This window comes from Tiliqua scincoides, chromosome 5 (genome assembly GCF_035046505.1).
Source record: "Tiliqua scincoides isolate rTilSci1 chromosome 5, rTilSci1.hap2, whole genome shotgun sequence".
Classification (NCBI taxonomy): domain Eukaryota; kingdom Metazoa; phylum Chordata; class Lepidosauria; order Squamata; family Scincidae; genus Tiliqua; species Tiliqua scincoides.
Genome location: NC_089825.1, coordinates 86,293,829 through 86,312,235, shown reverse-complemented (window position 1 = coordinate 86,312,235; position 18,407 = coordinate 86,293,829). Strand labels below are relative to the sequence as shown.

The 18,407-nt window shown below is 46.7% G+C and overlaps 1 protein-coding gene and 1 pseudogene across 3 annotated transcripts in view; one reads left to right on the top strand and one right to left on the bottom strand.

Moving 5' to 3' along the window:
- The window catches only part of MLLT6 (MLLT6, PHD finger containing), a 111,016-nt gene that overhangs the window by 28,337 nt on the left and 64,272 nt on the right, over positions 1-18,407 (top strand). For 2 of the 3 annotated variants that reach the window (XM_066627168.1, XM_066627165.1), the window contains exon 7: positions 6,661-6,768. In XM_066627168.1, the coding sequence (XP_066483265.1) occupies positions 6,661-6,768 (108 nt within the window). The remainder of the gene's footprint in view (positions 1-6,660; positions 6,769-18,407) is intronic. The other variant, XM_066627167.1, reaches the window with a different exon arrangement.
- LOC136654783 (5S ribosomal RNA) lies at positions 16,868-16,987 on the bottom strand (annotated as a pseudogene).

Here is an 18,407-nt window from a genome sequence, read left to right as displayed (position 1 = left end):
ATTAGAAGATGGCCCAAGTGTGCCAGGAGGTGCTTGGAGGACAGGTGCACAGTTCAGGTGCTAAGATATAACAAAAAAAGGTGTTTGAACTTTATATCAAGGTCAACATAGGAGAGTGACCATACCATGATAAACCACACACTCTACTTGTAAAAGGTTCCAGTTTTAAACCCTGAAATCTCCAGCTGGAAAGAGGTAGGTCAGGAAGAGGCAGTGTTGATCAGAGTAGACTGTGGGCCCAATCCTTTCCAATTTTCCAGTGCCAGTGCAACTGTGCCAATGGGGCATGCACTGCATCTTGTGGTGGGGCAACAGTCACAGAGGCTTCCTTAAGGTATGGGAATATGTGTTACCTTACCTTGGGGTTGCATTGTGTCTGCACAGGTGCTGAAAAATTGAATAGGATTGGGCCCTGTATGGGCTGTTCCTGGACCTCCTGCAGATTCCAAATTCTGTGGAAAATTAAATCCGCAGGGGCAGGCATCCTGGCAACCAGAAATGCCTCTTCAAACCAGCCAGCTGCTGAGGTGCGGGGAGGCTTAGGCATGACCTCCCCTTGCCTCAAAAGACCTCCTGGATACTTCAGAAAGGCACTTCCAGTTTGCCGAAAAACCAGAAGCGCCTTTCCAAAGCATTTGAGAGACCTTCAGAGGTGCAGGGAGGTCTGGTGCAACCTCCCCATTCCTCAGAATACCTCCTGGACGTGAATGGAAGGCACAAACGGGAGGTCCTTGAGGCCCAGATGCAGTCTTGGCACCTGCATTGAGTGAAATTTTGATAAAGAGGGTCCACTGTATTTATTTTGGAACTGTGTATCCCTTCTTCTCATTTTGGAACACCTAAGGCAGTTAATAAGTAAAGCAGTTTCAAACAAATTGGGAAAATACAAACACATAAGGCTATTAACATCAGCAGTAATAGGATACATGGGCATAATAAATTCAAACCACAGTCAGGTCAAAGCCCTCCCCCCCCCCCCAAGAAAAATGTTTTTTTGCTGATATCAGTACAGTGTCAGAGGGGGTGAAGGTGGAACTCCTGGGACAGGAATTTCCCATATAGAAAATGGGTTCTGAGCTGTCTGTGGCAGATCAGGAGAGAGATCTTGGGGTGCTGGTGGACAGCTTGATGAAAGTGCCAAGCCAATTTGCGGCGGTGGTGAAGAAGGTCAATTCTATGCTAGGGATAATAATTTAAAAAGGGATTGAGGATAAAATAGCCAATATTGTAATGCCATTGTACAAATTGATGGTAAGGCCATATCTGGAGTATTGTGTCCGGTTCTGGTCACCGCATCTCAAAAAGGACATAGTGGAATTAGAAAAGGTGCAGAAGATAACAACCACAATGCTTACTGGGTTGGGGCACTTCTCTTATGAGGGAAGGCTACAGTGTTTGGGGCTCTTTGATCTATTCTAGAAAAAAGGTGCCTGAGGGGGAGACATGATTGAGACATACTAAATTTTAGTGGATGTCCCCTGGTTGTGTTGTGTGAGAGGGAAAAGAACATCCCTCTAGCCCCTGCATTATCCATCCCCTGCGTAATTTTGTGTCAGGAGAATTAAAACAGACAAAAGAAAATATTTCTTGACCCAGCATGTAATTAGTCTGTGGAATGCCTTGCCATAGGAGGTGGTGATGGCATCTGGCCCAGATGCCTTTAAAAGGAGATTGGACAGAGAAAAGTCCATCACAGCTGACAAACTGTGATGGGTATGTGCAGCCTCTTGGTTTTAGGAGTAGGCTACCTCAGAATGCAAGGCGCACAGGGGTAGCACCAGGATGATCTTGTTGTCTTGTGTGCTTCCTGAAACTTCTGGTAGGCCACTGTGAGATACAGGAAGCTGGACTAGATGGACCTTTGGCTTGATCCAGTGGAGCTATTCTTATGGAGTCCAGAGCCTGGGTGCTGCAACAGAGAAAGTCTTTTCATGTTTACTTGCCAGCTGCAGGTCTGATGGAGGTGGACTGAGCAAGAAAGTAAATTCACCTGACATAAATGAACAGCCAGGATCATATCTAGATGGACCAATGATTTGACTCAGTCAAAGTGTTGTGTGTTTGGCTGATCACTAACAAAATAGCAACAAAAGTACAGAAGGCCTCTTTTCACAGGTCAAGTGTAACATGACAGATGAATCAAGCTGCAGAGCCAACATGAGACATAGCCAGTGGCATCCGGGGGAAGGCTACAGCTACTGTAATATTCTTATCTTACTACTGACAACAGCTGGCTTTGATTGACCTATAACATTATAAAACCCTAAAGTGCTTGAACTTGAATAGACTGTAGGCAGACAATATTTTAAAAAGAGTTCGGATGTGGCTTGAGACAGGTTTCACTTCCAGGGGCTCAACCTACCCTTTTGTCCCACTGTTGCCTCTGATCAGACAGGTTCTGCAGGGTTTTGAAGCGATGTGAACATCCTACAACACTTGTTTCACCTCTGGCAAAGTGGTACAGTACCATCTTCACCTCTCTCTGACAGTTTGTTCTAACCATAGTTGAAGAACGAGTAACTGGCATTCAATATCAGTTTCATATTCTGGCTTGCTCCTGAACTATGGTCAAGACCAGCCAAAGGCCTCCGAGTGCCTGAGCAGCGCACCAAATGCCCCTTTACCTAGTGATGTGCCACACTCTGCTCCTTGGACTCCCTGGATTGGATAAGGAAGAAGGGGGTGGAGTGTACCCAATGCTTTAGTTCACCACTTTCCATCGCACTTCCACTCAATCCCTTTTCCTTGTATCATCCAGGGAGGGAGGGGTGGTAAGTAGGCAGATGGAGGCAAGTGCTCCCCTCAACCCCCTCAGCTGGATGGGCCAGCCCTATGGTTAGAAGAAGTCAAGATTTGCCATGTTCAAATAACAAGTCAGGGTCTCTTCTGACTCCCATCCCTTCTTCAGCTAAGGCCTGAAACTAGTACAGTATTCAGAGTCGAAGCTCACTCCTAGAACTTCTACGATAATAATAAGAGGACACCTCTGAGCATGTGCAGAGGGACTTTTCCCCTCCCTGCTCATTATCCACAATTCTCAGGATGCTGTTTTCTTCACCCAGGACCAAAAACGGTGTTTGTGTGGTTTTTCTATAACATTGTGCTATACGCACACATCTATTGCAATGGCTATCAAACATTGGCACAGGTCTATTCTGTGGGGCACATAACACCTGGAAGTGGGGCATAACATTCTAAGGAGAGATGGGGCTGTGAGGAAGATAGAACCCTCCTACTCTCACCAATGAAGCCATATGGTTGGGTTGAGTGCCCTCTAGGAAAGATTTTCATTGAGTCCTCATTGGATTTGTGGAAGTGACTGCTCCCCCATTCGCCCCTCACCATATCCTGATTTGTTATGAGCTGAAGATTTGTTCTAATGATCCTTCCCCATATATGGATTTTAAGAAGGCAGCTATATCTATTCTAGTGCCACCATTGGATTTGTTATTATTTATGTACTCTTTTACCATTTTAGTCAGTGGGATTAGTGCTACAGTTCCCAAACTCTCTGGGAGTTTGGGAGCTGCAGTAAGTCTTTGAGGGGAGAAGGGAATGCAGCGACAGGATTCCCAGGTTTGTGCCACTGCCAGGGGTGATATGGGCTTTGTTTTACTTACTGAAAGCAACGGCAGCCTCCCAGGTGTGTGGGGAGCCCTGAGGAAGCCTCCGCAGGGCTCCCCAAGCCTCAGAAAATGTAAAAACAAAAATCACAAGCCACTTCCGTTTTTCGATCACAGAACCAGAAGTGGGTCACAGTAATTATTTTTATATTTTCTGAGGCTTGGGAAGCCCTGTGAGGCTTCTGCAGGGCTCCCCGCACCCCAGGGAGGCTGCTACTGCTTCCAGTAAGTAAAACAAAGCCCCTGTTTCCCCTGGTAGCAGCGTGATCCTGGGGATCACATTGCTGCATTCCCCCCTCCCTGCCCCTTAAAGGGACAAAGACAGAGCTCCTCAAGCTGGGGCATCATGCCACCCCAGTTTGAGAACCTCTGGATTAGTGTGTATTCCACACCCACTGCCCCCGATCCACAGATCTTTGCATGTGCAGCCAGTTTCACGCAGATGACTACATGCAAGAATCTTTGCCCTCTTTGCAGTGCTAGTTTCGTGCTGGGTTGCAGGAGAGGCCAAGAAGGCAGGATGCCTTTGGAAGTGGTGGTGGGGGGATTAAGGTAAAAAACACTGGTGAAAGGGACATGCTACAGATGACAGAGAACAACCTTTGCAATGCTTTGGTCATTTAGTATATCCCGAGAAAGGATGTACTATACCTTCCAAGGATCGTACAAAAATTCACTGCATTCCTATGACCCTTTGGAAGGAATCAGTGCATTTCAATAGCCATTTTCTATTGTACATTTAAATATTCTCTTCAGAAACCCTGGGATGGTGTGTCTCCTTTAGTAGTGCTTCCTAGGCAGACAGCAGTTTCACCTGTGAACAATACCCTCACCTCTACACCAGTGAAGGCTATTTGGAAGTCAGACCTGCTTATCGCTGCTGCCACCTTGAATGACTAATAACTCCAGCCCCCTCCCCAAGTCAAACTGGAGGCCTCCACCCCCTGACTTAATGTTATTCATGGTCTTCTACTTTGTTCATCACCTGAAACAAAGTTTGACCATTCCTAACCAGAGGAATTTCCCTTTTTTTAATAGTAGGAGCACAGTTGTATTCTGATTTTTTTTCTCTTTTTTTTGGACACAGAATTAATAAATGTTTATATAGTAGTTAGCAAATTTGCTTTTGCAATCCCTTATCTTGTTTGTCTTCATGACGGTCCAGTGAGGTAGTAAGCAAGAGGCACTCCCAGGGTACTGCCACGGGAGCCTGGGTTCTGCCTCTGAAGGGCAGGTTTTCACGTCAGGGTGATGAAATTTAAGAAGTGAAAACAAAGATGAGAGTAGATCTGAGCTTGTGCAGTGGGCATTGCTTTCATCGCAGACGTTGGGATTCAGATAAGGGCATCCAGGTCAGCCAGTTCACACACGCTTAGGTTTGAACCCTGACGGAAGTGCGCAGTGGTGAAGCTTCTATTCCTACCAGGGCCAGTCCAAGATAGTTTGGTGCCCTGGGCAGAAAACCCAGATGGAACCCACCGATTAACATGATTAACAAGCCACCGGGAAGTTCTCCTGCACATGCTCCATTGAAATTAGCAGGAGCTGGGAATGAGTTCTGCTGTGCAGTTTCCATTCTCTCAGGAGAAAGACAGTGGATCACATCCCAAAGGCTGGGACTGTCTGTCTCTCTCTCTGCCACCCCAAGTATGAGGAAGTCACCTCATTTTGACTCCCAAAAGCCTTGCTCTGATATCTAGTTGGAAGTGAGGATCAAACTAGACACTATGAAGATTTGTGATCAGGGTCTTCCCCCCTCCCTGTAGTGAGCCCTTGAAATGCATGGTAGCTGATTTTAAGATTAGGAGGATGGCACCTGAAGAGATACTCTTTCCTCTTTTGCCAGTATAAATTCTGCCACCCTTTGAAGACACTATTTGTAGCACAATCCTATATGTATCTACTTAAAAGTAAGGCCCATTAAATTCAATGTGTCTTATTCCATGGGAAGCGTGTACAGCATTGCGGCCATAGTCTCTTGCATGATGAACAAGGAGGTAGAAATAGCTTCTGTACCTTCCTCTTTTCCCCCCTAATAGCAGCAGTGTGTGTGTGTGTGTGTGTGTGTGTGTGTGTGTGTGTGTGTGTGTGTGTGTGTGTGTGTATGCCTTGAGTAAAAGGTTAAATAGTCTCCCTTAGTGCACCACTTCCCCGAAGTTCAAAGCAGCTGTCTGTAGCTGCTAATTCCTTCTCTTTTTCATGCAGGAAGTCCTAATTGTAGTTCTCCTACATCCAGTGGTGTTACTAGGGGTCATGGCACCCGGTATGGGAGGCCAGCACATCACCTCTATGATGGACCTACTCCCATGCAGTGGACAGAGCAACACCGCAGGTGGTGGAAATGGTGATGTACCATCACCCCAACCTGCTCGTCCATTGGCTATAACCTTTGATAGCATGGAGATATTTCAACACGGTCTGTTTCATTGCATTCCGCATGAAATTACACATCGATTGATATATAACATGATGGTATTATTCAAAAATACCAAGATTTTAAAAAATTTGGGTGAGTAGTGGTGTCACACACACACCCGTGCATGTCACCCAGTGTGGCCTGTGCTTCCCACAGCTCCCCTAGCAACACCACTGTCTTCATCATCTCAAGCCAGTGTAGCAAGGCTTTTGAGCTCTTTGAGGCTTTTGAGTTGAATCAGCTCCCCAAACCCCGTATTCAGTCCAGATCTCCTATTCAGGACTGGGGGGGGGGGGTGTGTTAAAATGTTTGTGTCCCTGGGTGCAATATGCCTTAACTATGCCACTGCTGAGCTCTGCCACTGAAAACATTCCAGTGGCTTCAAGAGACCCAGAGATGGGTCTTGCTTGGCAAGAGAACACAGGTGGAGACATCTGAGATGAGGGAGTGTTTCTAAATTTGCTCCAGTCTGTGGTCTAGCCTGACATTCTTTGTATCGCCATAGTTGTAAAGTCAGAATCCTACAGAGGAAACGGTTTTTTCTATCTGCTTTATTTATTTTCTTTCATTCCTTTCCCGTCTCTCCATCCTCCTTCTGTTACCTTCCCCGATTGCCCTCAGAAGACGTCACGCCATTCCGGAGGTGGTTCTTTCATTGCGGGGAGGAGGAGCCGGTCAGTGTCACCTGCCCAAGAAAAGCACGTGTCTCACCATGAGAAACCAAAGAAGGTAAAAAAAATAGATTGATATGGTGTTGGGGGCCATCATTGCTGTTGAGTTATATAACTCTTCTTTCAGTGTTTAGCCTTTCTGACCCCAAAGCAGATCCAATCGTATAGCGGGGCATAACCAGCACCAGTGTGTCTTCTGCACTGGTACACAGAGAAATGAGTACTGGAGACAGAATTTAGCACCCTGACGAGATTTGTTTCTCGCTACAACAGATGGGGTCTAGACATAATAAAAAAATGAAAGAATTTTTTTTTTAAAGGAATGTTGAGTAATGCTACACAAGCAGTAGCTATGTTGAATGGTGACGGCATATCATCTCATCCCCTTGGAAAGGGCGAAGCAGCCCACTGGGTAGGAATGCAGCCCGCCCCAGCCTCCCCCCTCATGGCACCAGCCCCCTCCCTTGCTGCCGCTCCCAAGAATGGGGTGTTTCCTTTCAGACATGTTGGCATCCTTCAGTCTCGGAAGACTATGGTATCGCGCTCTGAATGGTGGCTCTGGAACAGTGTCCTCTCCAGTACGCGAAGCCTGGGTAAAGTAGGTATGGAGGATAGGCTGTTACCCATGCAGCAAATCCCCCCTCTCCACGTCGCTGAAATGGTCCAATGGAAAGGCAGAGGCCAATACGGTTGGTTCCAGCGGCGTCGCAGGAGTTGCCAGAACGTGACTGTGTTCAGCCATGAACTGCCTCAGGGACTCCGGCTCCGGATTTTGCCTCGAGGTTGACTCCTGAAGCCTTTTCCTTAACTGGATGTAGCCACAAGGCAGTGGAGGTTTGGGATCAGAGTTTTCTTTCTCTCAGATGAGCTGCCTTCCCAGGCTGACGAGCCCCATCTACCCGGTGGGTAGATCTCCTTTCAGAAGGCTGTGTGTATGTATCAGCACTGGGTTAAACAATGGTATAGAAGAGTGCTGGCAAAACCGATAGGGGCCCTCCCTTTCTCTGTACCAAGTGCCAGTTTCACTGAGCTTCTCCTGGCTGCAAAACGGCCCCTTTTCTCTCCTTGGACATACGCCAGACCCACAGGTGATGGGGTAGCCTACTGGTAGCCCAACCCTACCCACACTTTCCTGGGAGTAAGCCCCATTGACTTTAATGAGAATTACTTCCGAGTAGACATGCCTAGGATTGGGCTGTGATGGGTCAGTGTACTGGTCAGCAGGTGCTCCACCAGTACACTGCATCGGTGCCTGTGGTGGGGGATAGTATTGGGCAGTTTCTAAAGATAATGCTTAAGCCTTCCCCTTTCTTAGCCATGGTTGAAGATAAACCAACCAGCAAACCCTGTTGGCACTTGGACCACAACACCTGCTGTACAGAAAGAAACATGCAGGAATATACAATGGGCCCCATTCAGTGCCGGTGCCAGGTTGCTAGGGGCCCTGGAACAAAGCCTTGCACTGGGCTCCCCTTGGCACCCCCGTTGTCTCCCTTGTGGCTCATTGGGCTCTGCCACTGTCACAGGTGCCAAAGGGGTCAGGTTGCTCTAGTCAGGTGGGCTCTTTATGGACTTGGGCCCTTGGCCAATGCCTAGTCTTCTCAACCTCTGATGCCGCCCCTCTTTCCACCATAATAGCTTACAGTTCGTCATACACACAGCCTTGTCCTTCAGCTAGAGTTAAGTGCTCAGTTTGAACAAACCTTGGAATATGTCTTTAGAGCAAGAACTGAAACACGAGAGGTAATCATATCAGAAAAGAGCATGTGCAGACATCCCCCTCTGCTGGATCTGGGTTTCAAATGGAAGATTTCCAGGAGGATTTTTTTTTTTTAAATTGGCCTTTCTTGAACCCTAGCATCACACATTTGAGAAATCAACCTGTGGCTGCTGGAATAAAAGCTGAACCAACAACAGTGCCAATTTCAATAGGGCTGGTAGGATATTTCCGTTCCTGTCAAACGTCACAATCCATTTGAGGAGTCCTTTCTAGGTGCCCTAGAACCCAGAGTTCCCCAGAATTCCACTGGGTTCACAACACTAAGAGGTCCTGGTCTGAGTGCAGCCCTTCTTTCCTGCATCTGTGCTGGCTGCTGGCAGTCAGACTATCCAATTTCTTAGTACTGTATACACAGCGGGCTTGGAATACAACCTCGGGTGAGTTGGCTCTGGTATACTCCTAAAAGTAGCTGCTGCCAAGGAAAGCAGTGGAAACAGGAAAAGAGAGGGAGATTGGCAAAAGGTAAATGGTGGTAATGGAACAAAGTATTTTTACATGATGTGGGCCAAAAGGACAGGGGGGAGAGGAAACACAAATGATTGGTGGGTGATTTGCAGAGCAGCTGACACAAGGCAAGCTAGGAAAGAAGATTTCTATATTTATCCAGACTTGGATGAGTAGGAGAGTGGGGAAGAGATGTGAGGTTCTTTGTTTCATTTCAGTGCATTTACTTATGGCAATCTTGGTCCACCAAGGCTCCAGTCCTGTCCGCGCTTTCCTGGGAGTAAACCCCCATTGAACACAGTGGAGCTAGATGCCTAGAACTGTGTTGCAAATGGATGGTTGAGGAAGCTGTTGGTGGAGAGTGATCTAGCTGGGTAGCCTAGGATCTATAATAATAACAATAGCAAAATTGCAAGTTGCAAAACGTACTTGTGGGCATGGGGACTAGCTCCTGCCTCTATCCCTAAAGTAGCCTGAAAAATCCCTGTTTTAGTGTGTGTGCTTTAATCAAAACTCCAAGGATTCTCCTAGCACAAGTGTAGTGCATATGTAACCTAGACCCAGACCAAGACTCCCCCTCCAGCCTCAACCTAATTGAAGACCCTATTGTGGGGAGCAGGGGGTGATGTCTGGAGATGACCCTAAACAGATTATCAGTACTCTGCTCCCCCAAAGCTGCTATAAGCACGGATAAGTGATAAACTGGTAATAGCCTGGAGTGGGCTTTTTGCCTCTCACCCATTCCCTATCACCACTGATAATGTAAGCAAGGCTCCTTTGGTGTCCATGCCTGGAGGTGGAAGCAGGGCCAGCCCAATACCATGTGATCCCTGAGGCAGCATGCCAAATGCTGGTCCCCTTTACTCAATGATATGCTAGATTCTGCTCCTATCATTCTTCCATGTTCTATCTCAGCACTTTCTAATCCTCCACATTTCCTCTTCCTCTCTGCCCCTCTTCCTTTCCCCAGTCGAGGGAGTGGAAGGAGGAGCCGTGCAGGCAAATAGGCAGACAGAGGTGTGTGCCTCCCCACCAATCTGCTGCCTGAGGCAACCTCTTCAGTAGGCCTCATGGATGGGCCAGGTACGGGTGAAAGGCACACAGATACTGCCAGAAACTGTGCAACTGGGGGAGTTCCTGGTCCAATAGGCTCTCAGCAGCAGTACCCACTGAGTCTCCAGGCATTACCTCTATGGAGACAACTCATCCTCTTGCCACTGGATGCAGACCTTCCATACTCCTGCAAAAGACAACCATGACTTGTCCCACCTATTCCTGCCTTCGTTGTCTTCTCTCCCCCACTTGCTGTGGTGAGCAGGACTCTGAATGTGCTGCACAGCAGACAGGGGAAGAGGGGACAGACAGCAGGACCAGGAAAAGAGCAGCTGAAGGAGCCACAATGACCTTGTCTTCTGCATCAGCATGAATGGTATATGCCTGGTGAGCAGGGGGAACCATAGCACTGCCACTGCTGTCAGCCTGCTAGGCCAGATTGGCTGATGTCAGGGGTAATGAATGGTCCTTCTGCAAGGCACCTCTTTGGATGAACTTGCCACAGCTATTTCCACACAGGAACATTTTTTTCCCCCGTGTTATCTTAAGGCAAATTATAATGTTGTTTCTATCACCTTCTCCTATGCTGGGAAACACAATGCTTGTCTGCTAAACTGCATAAAGAAGAGCACATCAAATGACCAAGAGTTGCCTGGGATAGTGTTTTGTTTTTTAATATGTAACATCTGCCACTTCTTTATTTCCTTCCCTTTACAATGTGTCCATGACCTGGGAGGACAGCTGATTGCTATTGTGATCAAACTGCTTCCTCCAAATATTCAGGCAGCAGCTCTCACTCTGGAGGCATTTGCAGAGCTGAGCCAGGCACCCCTGGAATGTCTGAGTGATCATTGCATCCTAGACAACAGTGTCCCAGTTCAATGCGTCCCATTGTATTGGACATTTGCATCCTGGACATTCATGTTCAGATAGATAGATAACATGGGGCTTGTTGCCTAGTTATAGTTTGTTGTTCTGTTACAGTGGGATGCAGATAACCAAACTAGATGTGAATGTCCAGGGATGCCAGCGACCAGGATGCATTTGACCAGGACACAATTTGTCCAGGAGGTTAATACCCTAGTACCAAATGTTGGCTCCCCAGGGAGTTACGTTACCTAGTTTGCCTCTATGCTTGAGTACAGCCCTGCTTCCATACGTCCGCTTGGCCTGGAGAGGTGGCCAACTGCTTGATCTTGTGGCAGTGACTGCCATGGAAGTGGTTCGCTGAGGAGTCTGTGGGCAGAAGCGAGAAGGTCAGGGATTGGTGTACAAATAAGGAGGCCAGGTGCAAAAGAGCTGGCATCAATTTGGTGTCGAAGGCAGAAAATCTAAATTGCATCCCGCTCCCCTCCCATGGAGGTCAAACCCTTATATGAAATAATTGACAATTTGTTGCCTATTTATGGTACCCCAAGCCTGCCATCTTACTCTGCCCTATTGTTGAATTGACCCTAGAAACGTCACAAGACAGGTCCTTTGTGCCTTTAAGAATGATCAGAGGGCCAAACTGGAAGTGAAATGAGAGATCTATCAGCTAGATTCTAGAACTTGTGGAGGGGTCTTTAGCCCTGTCTCCCTGCACCATTTTCCTGATTTAAATCACGCACACCCAAGTTCCTGTTCCCTAGTCTCTTATATCACATTTAGTTTGGCCTAATATGAGGAAAATGCAGCAGGTGCAGGTTTTCTCATGTTTGCTATGCAAATCATATCTGTCAAAATTCCCTCTGGACTTCTACACACAAGTCTTAACAGTATGGGAGCCCCAGCATCTGATGCATCTGTTCATCCTAAAAAAGAAAGGAGTGTATCCTGTACCCCTCTGCCCCAACTTCTCCACCCACTGGAACATATCATGGATCTCCCCCAAATTTCTTCCTCACATATCATAGTTTGCATAATACAGATGATTCTCTGCTTCTTCTCCTGTTTTTGTTTTGTTTTTCTCCTCTTGCCTTTAAATGCGGAGGTTACTCAATCCGGTGCATGTGAGAGCAAAGGACTAGATTTAGAAAAAATGTGGGAGCAGCAGAACGGGAAGATGAGATTGCATGCTGCTGCTGCTGAAACAGTGACTGGTGGCACATATGCTACCACAAAGGGTCAATGTGCATGCTCCATCTCTCCATAACCTAGATGCTGTGGGATGCGTAGCATTAAAGTGGGTCAGGTTCACAAATAGGATTGAAATGTGAGTTAGCTGCCAGTTGAAAGCGCTTTGTATTATTCGTGCATGTTTAAAAAAAAAAGAAAATGTTGAACTCACACTGGAATAATCTTATAATACTTAATTCTAGTGCACAAATCCTAGAAAATAGTGTAACAGCTGAGGCTACAAGGGGAAGTGGAAAACCAGCAGTAGACTTCTCAGTCCTCTCCCCTCGTGCCTGCCACTGGTGTGGCATAGTGGCACCCAGAGGCTGAAGGGCAAATCAGGACATCCCTGGTTTAGATCTTACCACTGTCATGAGATATAGGAACTAGATGGCCCTTGGCCAGCAAAGCTCTTATGTTCTTACTTCAGAGTTATTATAAGGACATTGTCAAGATAACACATGTGCAGTATTATGAACACTTGAAAGTGCTATGACGACGACGACGACGACGATGCAAATGTTCTGCTTCTCATTATGTGTCATCCTCCCCTCCCCATTGTTTTTCTTCATTATCTGTCCCTTTTTCCTGGTGGGGGTGAAAACAACTTTAGAGGCAATGCTCATCAAATGCAGTAGTGCAATGGGAAAGGGTTAAGAAGCACCTCTTCCCATGTGCTGATCTTCCACTGCAAACTGCAGTTTTAACAGGGGTGGCATTAGGGTTCCCCCCCCAAAAAAAATAATCACCTAACTACATGTAACCTAGCTTCTTCCTGTCATTTCAGCCGCCACCCAGTGTAAAAATTCTACCCTCCCCTTGAATAGAACCTTATGCAAATTTGCCTGCTTGATGCTTACTGAACCCTATGCCCATAATGTAGAAACAGGCAGAAGATTTATAGTAATAATACTAATATAGTAATAAGTCACTAGAACTGGCTGCATCAGACCAAGGTCCAGCATTCTGTTTATGAAGTAGTCGCTCAACTGCATCTGTTCACATATAGGGATACAGGGAAAGACTTTCTGCTGTTTTGCTCCCAGCACCTGATATCCAGAGTTATACTGACACTGTATATGAACGTTCCATTTAGTTATCATAGCTAATATCTGTTAACAGGTGTAAATAAGAGGGCACAGTAGGCCTTATGTCATAGTTAAATAATATAGTTAAATATTATGTCATAGCTAAATAATATAGTTAAATAATAATATAGTTAAAGAACATAGTTAAATAATATAACCTGGGTCTTGTAGTCCTTTCCTGCAAATGGAACTTTTTTTACTGATCGTGATTAACATGTTTGACACCTTTCCTTCCTCTCTAAAAAAGGGTGGATGGATCAAGTCCGCGTTCTACCTTGAAATGTAGAATTATGACCTGAATGTGTATACCCAGTCTCATTCTGTTCCAGGGCAATACTGCATTGCTGAACAGATACATAGCTCAAGGGAGCATATGCTGGCATGGAAAGCTAGAGGTTGATGGTTCAAATCCCTATAAGGCAAGAAAAAAATACATTTTTTTAAAAAATGCAAGTTGAAGAGTTGAAGCAAAGCTCATTTGCTTAGTCAACGACCAATTTGATTTTGCCTCTTCAAGGCTTTTATGTCATTTGGTGGCAACAGCAGTGTTTCAATTGTTGAAACCAGCTTCTGTCAGTAAGGCAACACTGAAGCTTTCAAGTCACCTTAACTAGGGGAAGTTGAAAGAAGAAAGAGTGCTGTCTGTAACTTGAAAGCGCCCACAGAAGTCAGGCCAATTTTTTTAAGGGTTTTTTTTTTTGTCTTGTTCTCTCTTTGCATTTCTTGTTTGCCAAGATCAACACTGCAACATCAGAGCCGCCAACATGTTACAGAGGTGGTGCTGTGGTTTCCTTACTGTACACTGAGCACACGGCAGGAAGAGGCTTATTCTTTTGAGATTACACCCTAGTTCTCACAGAGGGGGAAAACCTGTGCTTGGGCTATTTTATTTGAACCTGCAACACACATGGATGAATAACAGAAAAAAGCCCTGGCACAGAAAACTAGCATATTGAGGAAAAGGGCTTGGGACTAGCCTTCTCCCTGATATGCTGATCTTCAGTGTGCATGGATTTTTATTTTTTTATTTTAGGTATGGAGGAGCATTCAGTCATGTGAGACTTCACAGTGTGCTGCTTCATTTAGAACTAAGTGAAGATCACACCCCTTACCCAGTATTTTGTTTTCTCCCACCCAAAGCAGTAGAAAGTCAGCATGGCATAGTGCACTGCTTCCCAACCCATGGTCCAGGGGATCACAGGTGGTTTGCAAGACCTTAAGAAGTGGTCTCCAAGGTCTCAGGGAAAAAAATTGCTTTTGATCACTTCCAGTGTCTCTCTGAGCAAGCAGTCCCCTATGGACCACCAGAGAGGGTAGAGAACGGAACTCCTGCAGCTAGCAGCAAAAGCAGCAAACCACAAATCTTCTCTATCGATAATAAATCTCTAATAAATATTTTGTAATTAAAGACAGTATTATCCACGGGTTTGGTGTCCGTGGATTTCTTCAACTGCGGGCAGTGGCGTCACTAGGGTTCGCGTCACCCGGTGCGGGATGCCAGCGCGTCACCCCCCATGCAGTGGGCGGGGCAACACTCCAGGTGGTGGGCATGGTGATGTACCATCACTCCGCCTCCACTGGTCCTTTGGCTGTACCTTTTGATAGAACAAAGATAGAACACATTCTGCATGAAATTACGCATTGATTGATATTTAACATGACGGTATTATTCTTCCAAATTATGATTTTAGTGATTTTGGTCACTCGTGGCGTCACCCCCCCCCCCAGGGTGTCAACTTACTGACACCGTATTGCAGCAGTTCTCAAACTTTTAGCACTGGGACCCACTTTTTAGAATGACAATTTGTCCAAGTTCCACCAGAAGTGATGTCATGGTGGAAGTGACATCAGCAGGCAAATTAAAATAAATAAGTATAAATAATTAAAGTAAAACAAATAAATAAATAAGCAGAAGCCATCCCTGTTCGACCAAGTGAATTTCCTCTGTAGCCTGCCTGCAATAACACCCCCCTCCAAAACCAGTAAGGTTTTCAGCCCTACCAAGTGCCCAGTTCAATTTAAGAACTTCTGTTTAAATCAGATCACTGTCAGGATCCACCTGGCTTTGCAAGTCTCAAAAAGGTTCATCTTATCAGCTGAAGCCTCTGTTTTGATCCTTTTTAGTGGGGGGGGGGGGGAGACTGCCTTCTGGAGCACTTGTTTAGCTGCAGATGCATAGGATCAGGACCATTCTTGTAGCCTTGCACTCTCCTTTACCTGATCTTCCACACCAGCCAAAGCACGTTTGCTTACTCGCGAGTAAGTGCGACCGTGAGGCTTAGTTTTGCTTTCCATATGGCTCAATATATTCATCTGCTTGGAAGGAGGGACTTCCTTCTCAGGTGTTTTTGGGGGCTCCATTCATTGGATCAGGACCATTCTGGTTTCGTTGGATTCCTCTCAGCCTGCCCTTTTCGATGGACTAAGGCAAGTTCGCCTACACACAAGTAAATGCACGATATGGCTCACTTTAACTTTCCATAGGGCTCCATGCATTTTTTTGTTCTCCTGTTTTTTGGCCATACCTTTTGATAGAAAGGAGATATTTCACTCTGGTTTTTTGCATTGCATTTTGCTCGAAATTCCACATCCAACGGTATATAATATGATGGGGTTACTCCTAACCACCATGATTTTAGCGTGTCACACCCCCCAGTGTGCGTCACCCTGTGCAGCCCGCACCCCCCTAGTGATGCCACTGTCTGCGGGTCTCCAAACCCTTGATGTGGGCCAACCAGAAGCCTCTGGAAGTGAGGGGAGCTGTTGTCCTCTTGCCTCTGGAAGCTCTTCTGAAGCCCACAGAGCCTGTGCGTGTCTGTACACAGCCTCTGCGGGCTTCAGAAGAGGCTCTGGACTGACTGGAGCTCCTGTGGAGTTTGGAAGGGTGAAAACTGCAGGTTTCGAATACTCGCAGCTAACCTTATCCGCGGAAGTTCTGGGAATGGAACCCCCGTGGATAATGAGGGCTGCCTGTATTACAAATTTAAATGTATTTTTTGTGTGCAAGGGTGGGGGATTGCAGGTGGTTCACGACAATTCCAATTTTTGCCTCAGTGGTCCGCAATCTCCTAGAGGTTGGGAATCACTGGTATAGTGGTTCAAAGTAGTGGATGGGCAGCCCAATCCTAAAGACAACGCCGCCAGCAGGTGCAGCAGTGCCAAAGTGGCTACCATGGCCCCACAGCAGCTACTGGAGGTCTTCTTAGGGGAAGGGAACTTTCGTAATGGGGCTTCTCAAGTCTGTGCTGGCTATTTTGCCAGTGCAGAGTTGAGACACTTTGGCTGCAATCCTAACTACACTTTCTTGAGAGTAAGCCCCATTGAACAAAATAGGACTTACTTCTGAGTAGACCTGGTTAGGATTGTACCCTCTGTGTTGTGCCTTCCAGTCCAACACAGAATTCAGGATCCAGTATACAGGAGCAGAGCTCCACCAGTCCCACCCCCTTCCACCCTGGTTCCTCCCTTTGCCCTATTCCACCCACTCCCCACCTCTCCCCACCCAGTACTGCTTACCAAAAGCCAGCGCTGCTAGAGTGCCAGCAGGCCTCTGAGTGATCTTACAGCATTTTTGCAACACCCAACTGGCTCTTACTGCATGTTTGCAACACCATTATGCCAGCTGGCCCTTACGGCATGTTTGCAACACCCAGCGCCAGCAGTACACTTGTTCAGTCTCGAAAGACTATGGTATAAGCCTACAGCACCTGGTATTCCCAGGCGGTCTCCCATCCAAGTACTAACCAGGCCTGATCCTGCTTAGCTTCCAAGATCAGACGAGATTGGGCATGTGCAGGGTAACAGTTGCTGTTGCTGGTACACTTGTACTGCTGGCACTAAAGAACTCACAATTGAGTTCTTAGACTGGATCCGATAGGGCCAGCCTTAGGAGCTGCGGGGCCCAATTGGAAGCATTTTTTGCAGGGTCTCAGGATCACAGCCAAGTTATGTAGAATCTTAGAGATATAAATTTATTATAGACTTTATTTAGACTGGTATCTCTGTGGTAGGGGGAGAGAGAGAGAGAGAGAGACAGAAAGAGAATCTGCACATGCTCAGAGACACTGTAATTCTTCTCATTACAGAGTCCTGGCATTGAACTGTGGCTGAAATTGTGCTGTGTGACCTGCACATGGCACAGCAGTGTTCAGACAGACCCTGTTACATTCCACAGGGAGGCTCTGCTCTAGTAAAGCCCTTGGATGTGCTGGGTTCCTCTGCAGTGAAAGGCAGGCTGCTGGGCCTGGCTTTTTGCAGGCTTATCTCCTTCCCCGCCTGCTTTTTCTGCAGTGCCCAGGCAGTTGTGGCAAAGGATAGGAGGGAGGTGGGTGAGCTGGGGAGGATCTTGTGGGCAAGGCCCTCTCTGGCATGTGGAGGGATCCTATTTCATTCGCCCTGACGTGGGAGATCTACAAGTTAGAGTGTGCAACGTGGGCACCGCCTTCCCCTGCTTGCAAGCTGAGAGCTCCCCTCTCCCCATTCCTTTTTCTCCTCCTCCTCCTCCCCTCCTTTTTTTTCCCCCTTGTTGCCATTAACTGTCTGCTGTGCCTTCTGAAATGCCCCCCACCCTCCCCAGCTGCTTGAAGCGCTCAGCCTTGGGTGGAAAAAAGGCTTTCTTCCTGGTGGTGAACTTTGGGCAAAAGAGATGAACTTGGCAACCCCAGTGCGATTTGCAAAACCAGGCATACCCAGGGAGCTCTCTCTGCAAAGGAGTCTGGAGTGCCGGGAAGGTAGGGGTGGCCTTTTATTTTGAGGAACTAATCATTTCTGTGCCCCCTACTCCTCCCTTACCAAGGACTGTGTGTCCCTAACTCTGTAAGAAGATCAAACTTTAGTCAAGCAGGCAGGACATGTTAACAGTTTTCTTTTCCTGGAGTTAAAACAAACAAACTGTGAGCAAAGGGAGGGTGGGCACTGAGGAGCCAAAAGGGAGAAGGGGTGGGAGATCAGTTGGCATTCCAGAGTTAATGAGTATATTTTCAGTTGGATTCCAAGATACTCCCATTGGCACCCCAGGATGCACGGACAGAGCTGTTATTTTCACCCCTAACCAAGAAATTGCAATACAAGTCGTCTTGTTCTGTATACAATATTGCCCATTCTGCATGCTTTTTTTTTTTTAATGCAACCTACTATTTAATTTAGGCTTAGCTATAGGTGGCAGGAAAGGAGGTTTGGGGTAAGCAGGAGATCTATGAGCAATTTTACAATGGATGCTTTAAAAATAAAACCCCA